The 11,288-nt window shown below is 45.9% G+C and overlaps 1 protein-coding gene across 1 annotated transcript; it reads right to left on the reverse strand.

The window, feature by feature from the left end:
• Positions 1 to 940: 940 nt before the first annotated feature.
• On the reverse strand, positions 941 to 11,280 carry KLHL42 (kelch like family member 42). Its single transcript, XM_075275435.1, has 4 exons — positions 11,182 to 11,280; positions 9,484 to 10,330; positions 7,780 to 7,973; positions 941 to 2,027 (listed from the first exon to the last, which is right to left on the reverse strand). The coding sequence occupies exons 2-4, from the start codon at positions 10,290 to 10,292 to the stop codon at positions 1,594 to 1,596; spliced, it is 1,437 nt and encodes a 478-aa protein (XP_075131536.1). The 5' UTR covers positions 10,293 to 10,330; positions 11,182 to 11,280; the 3' UTR covers positions 941 to 1,593.
• Between the last annotated feature and the right edge of the window lie 8 nt (positions 11,281 to 11,288).

The raw sequence follows: 11,288 nt of genomic DNA on the forward strand, positions 1-11,288 counted from the left end.
GGGTCCATGTGCTTTTACTGCATAGCGCTTGCAATTGTGTTTGTATTCCATTCAGGGGGGGGGGTCTCCCTCCATGCAGACTTTCCCGGACGGAATACAAAAGCAGACGTGAAGCGACCCTTACTTGGTTGTGTCTGTAGCGAGCAGCGCGCCGCTGTGTCCATCACATGATCATATACAGAACGCAGATTGGAAAATTCTAGAACTTCTCATTATACAAACAATAACATTTGTCTCAATATTGGTCTGAAGCTGGACTATCCCTTTAAGGACTTGGAGACATTTATCGGCGGCGACTTCCAGCACTGACCCAAAATTCTGCTCTGAAGTCTCCTCCCAGAAGACGACGCCATCGCTGTACACAAATGGGTTCATATCATTTTTTTAATTCTATTTTCTGTCCACGATCAGGGCGGCGGCCATCTTGCCTGAGCTTCTTCTATCCTTGGCCATAGGCAGTAATAGGCTGCAGCCAACTCATTGAGGTCTATGGGAGAGTTTTCTAGACATGCTCAGTGCAGGGAGGGGGAGGAGACAAGCTGTGACATCATCTATTGTCAGTAATGATGTAATGACGGGTGAGTTGTATTATCTATAGAGGTGTTATCTTCCATTGTGATCCTGTCGGTTATATAAATGTGGTGACTGCTGGCAAAGAAAACCTCTACAGAATTGGTGTTAGTCTATTATTAGGCTTAGTGGCCAGGGTGAAAATTTCAGGATAAAATATCTATCGATGTTCAACATAAAAACTCCAATGTGTAATTGTCTCCTACCAATAGGTGGCGCTATTTCATTAAATAAGCTTTGGCCGGAGTCATGTGACCCAGTTTAGTTAATAATAACATAGGAGCTGTGTACAGAGAACGGTAAGCTACTGTAAGCAGTAATGAATCCCCGTAGGCGACATAATTTATTCTATTAATATATTACAGGGGGCGTCACAAAATATCAAAAAGTTACAAAAAGTTTCATAGTGAAGGTTTCCGCATCACTTGTCTGTGGCAACGACTTCCACTTGACCGCTTAATCGGGACGTAATGGACAATTGCTTGTTTGTTCTTTAATGGAGTCGTCAATAAAGTTTATTGAAGAGAGCACAGGAAGTGAGATCACATGTACTGTATGTGTCACATGACTGGCTCCATGGAGACAAGTATATCATAGACCAGAGCGGTGATCCCGGAGATCAAACGGAGTTGTCTTCAATAAACTTTATTAACACAGTTGTACAGAACGCCCTTAAAGGGGAAGTCCACTTATCACCTGATCTGCTGATAACTAGGTAGTTGTGAATACCGGGATCCCCCACGATCAGCTTTAATCTTCTGTAGAGCCGCATTGTGATCAGGAACGTGACAGATCAATCAATAAAGACATCGGCACCTGGTAGCCAATGGATGGCGGCACTGGTCACACTGTATAGGGGCGTGTGGGAGAACCTACCTATAACCTACTACTGCATATGGAATGTGGGTGTCCAATGTGGACAATCCCTTTAAGACAGCTGAAATGGTTGTGACCTCCGGTGGGAGGGGCTTGACCTTCTTTAGGACTGTCCATAGGGGCTCCGGAGCGTGGGTCAGTCCACTGTTAAGGAAGGTGAGGTAAGTACAAGGAGAATAGTTGCATGTTGCTGCCGTCGGTGGGGGGGCCTCGCACGTACTCGCACACCCCGGAGAACACACAGTACTTGAGGAAGATGCGGTGTCTCCCCACAGTGTTGGGGTTCATGTCCCTGCTCAGGATGTAGATCCCATCGTTGTGTAGGGTGCAGCTCACGCTCAGCCCCGATTTTGAGGTGTTGACTTTGAGACAGGTCCAGTCTCTGGTGCAGGTGTTATAGGAGTGCACACTCAGTGAGTCCTCGCTCTGCCCCGACTGAGAGTCCCGTCTAAAGCCCCCGACCAAGAACAAGGTCTCCTCGATAGACACCATCTGCTGCTTCCGCACGTGGTACCGGCACAGGTCAAACACCGACCACTCGTCTACTGAGGGGCAGTAACGCAACACGCTCATGTTCCGACCTGGGCAGAGAAGAGACACCATGTTACTGAGAGAGGAGCAGAACCGTCACAGTGTATCAGTCCTGCATTATTCCTAAGATACAGATTGTCTTATACTTCAGAGCTGTGCTCATGTATACAGTGACTGCACCAGCAGAATAGTGAGCGTAGCTCTGGAGTATAATACAGGATAAGTAATGTAATGTATGTACACAGTGACTATACCAGCGGAATAGTGAGCGCAGCTCTGGAGTATAATACAGGATAAGTAATGTAATGTATGTACACAGTGACTGCACCAGCAGAATAGTGAGCGCAGCTCTGGAGAATAATACAGGATAAGTAATGTAATGTATGTACACAGTGACTGCACCAGCAGAATAGTGAGCGCAGCTCTGGAGTATAATACAGGATAAGTAATGTAATGTATGTACACAGTGACTGCACCAGCAGAATAGTGAGCGCAGCTCTGGAGTATAATACAGGATAAGTAATGTAATGTATGTACACAGTGACTGTACCAGCAGAATAGTGAGTGCAGCTCTGGAGTATAATACAGGATAAGTAATGTAATGTATGTACACAGTGACTGCACCAGCAGAATAGTGAGCGCAGCTCTGGGGTATAATACAGGATAAGTAATGTAATGTATGTACACAGTGACTGCACCAGCAGAATAGTGAGCGCAGCTCTGGAGTATAATACAGGATAAGTAATGTAATGTATGTACACAGTGACTGTACCAGCAGAATAGTGAGCGCAGCTCTGGAGTATAATACAGGATAAGTAATGTAATGTATGTACACAGTGACTGCACCAGCAGAATAGTGAGTGCAGCTCTGGAGTATAATACAGGATAAGTAATGTAATGTATGTACACAGTGACTGCACCAGCAGAATAGTGAGCGCAGCTCTGGAGTATAATACAGGATAAGTAATGTAATGTATGTACACAGTGACTGTACCAGCAGAATAGTGAGCGCAGCTCTGGAGTATAATACAGGATAAGTAATGTAATGTATGTACACAGTGACTGCACCAGCAGAATAGTGAGCGCAGCTCTGGAGTATAATGCAGGATAAGTGTAATGTAATGTATGTACACAGTGACTGCACCAGCAGAATAGTGAGCGCAGCTCTGCACTATAATACAGGATAAGTAATGTAATGTATGTACACAGTGACTGTACCAGCGGAATAGTGAGCGCAGCTCTGGAGTATAATACAGGATAAGTAATGTAATGTATGTACACAGTGACTGCACCAGCAGAATAGTGAGCGCAGCTCTGGAGTATAATACAGGATAAGTAATGTAATGTATGTACACAGTGACTGTACCAGCAGAATAGTGAGCACAGCTCTGGAGTATAATACAGGATAAGTAATGTAATGTATGTACACAGTGACTGCACCAGCAGAATAGTGAGTGCAGCTCTGGAGTATAATACAGGATAAGTAATGTAATGTATGTACACAGTGACTGCACCAGCAGAATAGTGAGCGCAGCTCTGGAGTATAATACAGGATAAGTAATGTAATGTATGTACACAGTGACTGCACCAGCAGAATAGTGAGCGCAGCTCTGGAGTATAATACAGGAAAAGTAATGTAATGTATGTACACAGTGACTGCACCAGCAGAATAGTGAGTGCAGCTCTGGAGTATAATACAGGATAAGTAATGTAATGTATGTACACAGTGACTGCACCAGCAGAATAGTGAGCGCAGCTCTGCACTATAATACAGTATAAGTAATGTAATGTATGTACACAGTGACTGTACCAGCAGAATAGTGAGTGCAGCTCTGGAGTATAATACAGGATAAGTAATGTAATGTATGTACACAGTGACTGCACCAGCAGAATAGTGAGCGCAGCTCTGCAGTATAATACAGGATAAGTAATGTAATGTATGTACACAGTGACTTTACCAGCAGAATAGTGAGCGCAGCTCTGGAGTATAATACAGGATAAGTAATGTAATGTATGTACACAGTGATTAGCAGAATAATGAGCGCAGCTCTGGAGTATAATACATGATAAGTAATGTAATGTATGTACACAGTGACTGTACCAGCAGAATAGTGAGCGCAGCTCTGCAGTATAATACAGGATAAGTAATGTAATGTATGTACACAGTGACTGCACCAGCAGAATAGTGAGCGCAGCTCTGCACTATAATACAGGATAAGTAATGTAATGTATGTACACAGTGACTTTACCAGCAGAATAGTGAGCGCAGCTCTGGAGTATAATACAGGATAAGTAATGTAATGTATGTACACAGTGACTGCACCAGCAGAATAGTGAGCGTAGCTCTGGAGTATAATACAGGATAAGTAATGTAATGTATGTACACAGTGACTGCACCAGCAGAATAGTGAGCGCAGCTCTGGAGTATAATACAGGATAAGTAATGTAATGTATGTACACAGTGACTGTACCAGCAGAATAGTGAGCGCAGCTCTGGAGTATAATACAGGATAAGTAATGTAATGTATGTACACAGTGACTGCACCAGCAGAATAGTGAGCGCAGCTCTGGGGTATAATACAGGATAAGTAATGTAATGTATGTACACAGTGACTGCACCAGCAGAATAGTGAGCGTAGCTCTGGAGTATAATACAGGATAAGTAATGTAATGTATGTACACAGTGACTGTACCAGCAGAAAAGTGAGCGCAGCTCTGGAGTATAATACAGGATAAGTAATGTAATGTATGTACACAGTGACTGTACCAGCAGAATAGTGAGCGCAGCTCTGCAGTATAATACAGGATAAGTAATGTAATGTATGTACACAGTGACTACACCAGCAGAATAGTGAGCGCAGCTCTGCAGTATAATACAGGATAAGTAATGTAATGTATGTACACAGTGACTGCACCAGCAGAATAGTGAGCGCAGCTCTGGAGTATAATACAGGATAAGTAATGTAATGTATGCACACAGTGACTTTACCAGCAGAATAGTGAGCGCAGCTCTGGAGTATAATACAGGATAAGTAATGTAATGTATGTACACAGTGACTGCACCAGCAGAATAGTGAGCGTAGCTCTGGAGTATAATACAGGATAAGTAATGTATGTACACAGTGACTGCACCAGCAGAATAGTGAGCGCAGCTCTGGAGTATAATACAGGATAAGTAATGTATGTACACAGTGACTGCACCAGCAGAATAGTGAGCGCAGCTCTGCAGTATAATACAGGATAAGTAATGTAATGTATGTACACAGTGACTGTACCAGCAGAATAGTGAGTGCAGCTCTGGAGTATTATACAGGATAAGTAATGTAATGTATGTACACAGTGACTGCACCAGCAGAATAGTGAGCGCAGCTCTGGAGTATAATACAGGATAAGTAATGTAATGTATGTACACAGTGACTTTACCAGCAGAATAGTGAGCGCAGCTCTGGAGTATAATACAGGATAAGTAATGTAATGTATGTACACAGTGACTGCACCAGCAGAATAGTGAGCGTAGCTCTGGAGTATAATACAGGATAAGTAATGTAATGTATGTACACAGTGACTGCACCAGCAGAATAGTGAGCGCAGCTCTGGAGTATAATACAGGATAAGTAATGTATGTACACAGTGACTGTACCAGCAGAATAGTGAGCGCAGCTCTGGAGTATAATACAGGATAAGTAATGTAATGTATGTACACAGTGACTGCACCAGCAGAATAGTGAGCGCAGCTCTGGAGTATAATACAGGATAAGTAATGTAATGTATGTACACAGTGACTGCACCAGCAGAATAGTGAGCGCAGCTCTGGAGTATAATACAGGAAAAGTAATGTAATGTATGTACACAGTGACTGCACCAGCAGAATAGTGAGTGCAGCTCTGGAGTATAATACAGGATAAGTAATGTAATGTATGTACACAGTGACTGCACCAGCAGAATAGTGAGCGCAGCTCTGCACTATAATACAGTATAAGTAATGTAATGTATGTACACAGTGACTGTACCAGCAGAATAGTGAGTGCAGCTCTGGAGTATAATACAGGATAAGTAATGTAATGTATGTACACAGTGACTGCACCAGCAGAATAGTGAGCGCAGCTCTGCAGTATAATACAGGATAAGTAATGTAATGTATGTACACAGTGACTTTACCAGCAGAATAGTGAGCGCAGCTCTGGAGTATAATACAGGATAAGTAATGTAATGTATGTACACAGTGATTAGCAGAATAATGAGCGCAGCTCTGGAGTATAATACATGATAAGTAATGTAATGTATGTACACAGTGACTGTACCAGCAGAATAGTGAGCGCAGCTCTGCAGTATAATACAGGATAAGTAATGTAATGTATGTACACAGTGACTGCACCAGCAGAATAGTGAGCGCAGCTCTGCACTATAATACAGGATAAGTAATGTAATGTATGTACACAGTGACTTTACCAGCAGAATAGTGAGCGCAGCTCTGGAGTATAATACAGGATAAGTAATGTAATGTATGTACACAGTGACTGCACCAGCAGAATAGTGAGCGTAGCTCTGGAGTATAATACAGGATAAGTAATGTAATGTATGTACACAGTGACTGCACCAGCAGAATAGTGAGCGCAGCTCTGGAGTATAATACAGGATAAGTAATGTAATGTATGTACACAGTGACTGTACCAGCAGAATAGTGAGCGCAGCTCTGGAGTATAATACAGGATAAGTAATGTAATGTATGTACACAGTGACTGCACCAGCAGAATAGTGAGCGCAGCTCTGGGGTATAATACAGGATAAGTAATGTAATGTATGTACACAGTGACTGCACCAGCAGAATAGTGAGCGCAGCTCTGGAGTATAATACAGGATAAGTAATGTAATGTATGTACACAGTGACTGCACCAGCAGAATAGTGAGCGCAGCTCTGGAGTATAATACAGGATAAGTAATGTAATGTATGTATACAGTGACTGTACCAGCAGAATAGTGAGCGCAGCTCTGGAGTATAATACAGGATAAGTAATGTAATGTATGTACACAGTGACTGTACCAGCAGAATAGTGAGCGCAGCTCTGGAGTATAATACAGGATAAGTAATGTAATGTATGTACACAGTGACTGTACCAGCAGAATAGTGAGCGCAGCTCTGGAGTATAATACAGGATAAGTAATGTAATGTATGTACACAGTAATGTATGTACACAGTGACTGCGCCAGCAGAATAGTGAGCGCAGCTCTGGAGTATAATACAGGATCAGTAATGTAATGTATGTAGACAGTGACTGCACCAGCAGAATAGTGAGTGCAGCTCTGGAGTATAATACAGGATAAGTAATGTAATGTATGTACACAGTGACTGCACCAGCAGAATAGTGAGCGCAGCTCTGGAGTATAATACAGGATAAGTAATGTAATGTATGTACACAGTGACTGTACCAGCAGAATAGTGAGCGCAGCTCTGGAGTATAATACAGGATAAGTAATGTAATGTAATGTATGTACACAGTGACTGTACCAGCAGAATAGTGAGCGCAGCTCTGGAGTATAATACAGGATAAGTAATGTATGTACACAGTGACTGCACCAGCAGAATAGTGAGCGCAGCTCTGGAGTATAATACAGGATAAGTAATGTATGTACACAGTGACTACCAGCAGAATAGTGAGCGCAGCTCTGCAGTATAGTACAGCATATAACAATGTAATGTATAGGGTGTATTTTATAATCTACTGGATTATGGCTTGTGCACCAGATGATCAGACTTTCTATTGGATTGCAGATTATAATCATGTTATCTATAAGTACACGGACCCCGCGGGGTGTAACCTCCGATCACGTAGATCTTCCCCAGACTTTCACAGGCTGAGAACTCCACCAGTGTATCGGGTAGGGGGGTGACCAACGTCCATGTGTTCTGAGCAGGGCTAAAGGACTCCATAGTCTGTAAGGAATGGCCTCCAACTGCATACAGAGCGCCATCCACTGCCAGCAAGCGGAAATTATACCTGCAGACAAACAGGAGAGAAGAGAGGACAGAGAATGAGTGAATGGGCTGAGCTGTAATACCATGCACAGCCACTATACAATGAAGGGCGCTGTGCTTGGTAAGTATTGTAGAGGCCGCAGCGCTCACCTAAACTATGTGGCCCCATTTAACAGCTGATCGGTAACGTCGGGGTTGGACCCCCACTGACCTTCAATTGCTAACCTGGCCTCATCCATTACTAATCCCCTTTATGACTTCATTGCACTGCTGAAGGTTTGTTATAATTGTATCCAGCCCAGATCACACATCAGCAGGCAGAACCTCTCTCGTGTCCTGATAGTTTGTTACAATGTATCAGCCTGGGCCCACGAGCTCACAGAGCATTGTCTAGTCTGGATACAAATGTAACAAACTCTCAGCTTTAGGCTTTTGCAGGTTTTCAGTCTCTTATAATCCACTGTCAGTGGTGGGAACGCTGCAGAGAGGAGACGCCATATTTCCTTGCACCTCATACAGGTTCTGGAGGTGGCTGCCCTATAAGTCCCCTATAGATCTCACCCTATAGAAGTGTGCGGGGGAGGGGTCGCCAAAGTTTTCCAGAAGGTCCTTGTAAGGACATGTGGTACTAACCAGAGGAAGCCCCCAGGACTCCACATTGGAAACCTCCGGCTGCTGCTCCACCTCTGCCTGCAAAACTCCATATAAGGGAGCAGAAGAGATAACTGGGACCGCCCGGGCTCTGCTGCATCTGCACAGCATCAATTAACCCCTGGAGGAGAGGACATCTGGATTTACCAGAGATGAACATGCCCGCTTTGTCTATGTGATAAGGTCATACAGTCAGTTTGTCTACAGTCCTATGGGAAACCACAGATGACACACTCGGCTCTGCTACCTCTGACACGCTCGGCTCTGCTGCATTTGTCCAATATAAAGCAGTATTAATAATCTTTGGCTCTTTGCTGTAGATCTGGGCTGAATTCCCGGCCCTGCTCGGATTTCTTTTTGGATGCAAACAGCTGCCTGTCACTAGTTCACTACAGTCAGCTCTGTTATGGGGGCGCTCGGACTGGCACGGATATAGGGGGCGCTGTGACTGGCACTGATATAGGGGGTGCTGTGACTGGCACTGATATAGGGGGCGCTGTGACTGGCACTGATATAGGGGGCGCTGTGACTGGCACTGCTATAGGGGGCGCTCGGACTGGCACTGAAATAGGGGGCTCTGTGACTGGCACTCATATAGGGGGTGCTGTGACTGGCACGGATAAAGGGGGCGCTGTGACTGGCACGGATATAGGGGGCGCTGTGACTGGCACGGATATAGGGGGCGCTGTGACTGGCACTATTTTATAATGCAACATGCAATGCACTGACATTCTTATGGGGCGCTGTGGCTACTATAGGGGGGGTGCATTAGTTAAAATTCCCCACCCCTACTTTACAACTAGGTTACAGGGTTCTAACATGGGCCGGATACCCCTCTTGAAGGCGGCCATATTGGTTGCCCTCGGCATTTTGTAGGATACCTCTTCTGGTTCATAGCGGGCTCTTCACTCCAACAGCCGGTGCTGGGGTTATAGGAGTGCACGGCGCTGACCTCCTGCCCGTTCTCCCGGGTCCCTCCGGCCACGAAGAGGTAGTTGTTCAGGACTGTGGCCCCATATCCCCGCACCCTCAGCATGCTCGGAGGGATTGTCCCGGGCATCACCTGCCATCCGCCGCCTTCATCCGAATATCGAAAGAGCACCCAAGAGTCAGCGCCCTGCTGGGACAGCACCAGAAGAGACGGCGCCCCCCGTAGTCGCTCTTCCAAGACTCGTTCCTTAAGAGACTCGGGGCTGTCTTGGAAATTGGGCCTCTGCAGCATTGTGTGGTAATGAGTGGCCATATAGCGGAGGGAGGCGGCCGCCAAATCCCACTGACCGTGTATCTGGGACACGTCCAAGAGGTCCAAGCAGGTCTCCTCTGACAGGGAGGATTGTAGGAGGGACAGGAGACCTTGGACTTGTAGATAGCAGGCGGCCTCCACCAGGGCCTGCAGAGGGGCCCGCACCATGGCGTCATATCCCGGCTCCTCTGCCTCTGACTTTATTGGTCCACATTTGGGGTCTTCGATTGGGATACAGTCCTGTAGCGGGCTGCCCATAATGTGGCGGAGGACCCCCTCTAACCCCTCCTGGCTGAGGCCATGTAGAGTCACCACTTCTCCGCTGCTCTCACGCATCCCCGAGCGGAAGAGGGCCTGGAAGAAGCCGCTCTGGGCCACCAGCTGGTCCCGGGGCACGCTGTAGGATCTGGTGCCCAGAAGGATCTGTACATGATCCAGCGATGACATCACACCAACCGCCTCGTCCTGTGAGTGACATCACACACCTGCCAATGACATCAAGACAATGGATAAAGAGGACGGAGATGGAAGAAGACCCCCGCCCTAATGCTCAGCCCAGATGTCCTACAGGCCACTCCGGCCGATCCCACTACTTATTGCCCCAACCCCTTCCCATGCCCTACAGGGGGCAAAAACAGATTCACCCACACAGTGCCCCAGGCCATCAGCTGCCCCAATAATAGGTACCCCCGTGCCCCATAGTCTCCAGTAGTGATCATCCTCCTCTTCCTCAGTCATGAACAGAATGCCAGAATTACAGTGAAGACTGACACCAACCCAGTAAGTGCAAGAAGTACAAGATTAAGGGAATATCATTGCACAACAAAGGCAGATGCTTCAGCTATTCAGGGTCTGAGAAAAGCTGGGTGGTTAGCTGGGGGAAACCTACACCCCTTATAGGCTTATACACAGAATGTCAGAATTACAGTAAAGACTGACACCTAGATCAGCGAGAACGTCATTGCAAATACATAAGTCATGCAGGGTCTGAGAAAAGCTGGGTGGATATGGTGGAAAATCCCTTTACTGGTTCATGGATAGAAATCTAGAGCTGCATCTGTGTCCTCCATGCTGCGACCCCCTATATAGGTGCAGGGACCTCCTGGATTGGGGGTTGCAGCCGTCTCAGTGGATGGATACGAGATATCAGACAATTCCGCCATTTACTGATCAATATTTGAGGATAATTTGCTTGGATTTGGTGAATATGAAGCAGAGCCGGGTCAGGCCCTCCCCCCCCCCCGCCACAAGCCATAGTAGCCGCTGACTACAGACTACACTGCCCGCTCTGATACATTGTATACATCCAGGTCACATGACACAGCCCCCACCTTACCTTCTATATGTGATGTGATCTATAGGGGAATGTCCGGCATCTTCCTGCCTTCAGCTCCTGTGCACACTGCGCTTCCTGCAATCTGCAGCCCGCCCCACACAGCACAC

Source organism: Leptodactylus fuscus, chromosome 5 (genome assembly GCF_031893055.1).
Source record: "Leptodactylus fuscus isolate aLepFus1 chromosome 5, aLepFus1.hap2, whole genome shotgun sequence".
NCBI lineage: Eukaryota > Metazoa > Chordata > Amphibia > Anura > Leptodactylidae > Leptodactylus > Leptodactylus fuscus.

What these genes read in the sequence shown, in the direction of transcription:
- KLHL42 (XM_075275435.1), bottom strand. Translation starts at nt 10,292, where the DNA reads ATGTCATCGCTGGATCATGTACAGATCCTTCTGGGCACCAGATCCTAC. An exon ending in CCCGCTATGAACCAGAAGAG is followed by an intron (nt 7,974 to 9,483) that starts GTATCCTACAAA and finishes GTTTGTCTGCAG; the next exon opens with GTATAATTTCCGCTTGCTGG. An exon ending in CGGAGGTTACACCCCGCGGG is followed by an intron (nt 2,028 to 7,779) that starts GTCCGTGTACTT and finishes TTCTCTGCCCAG; the next exon opens with GTCGGAACATGAGCGTGTTG.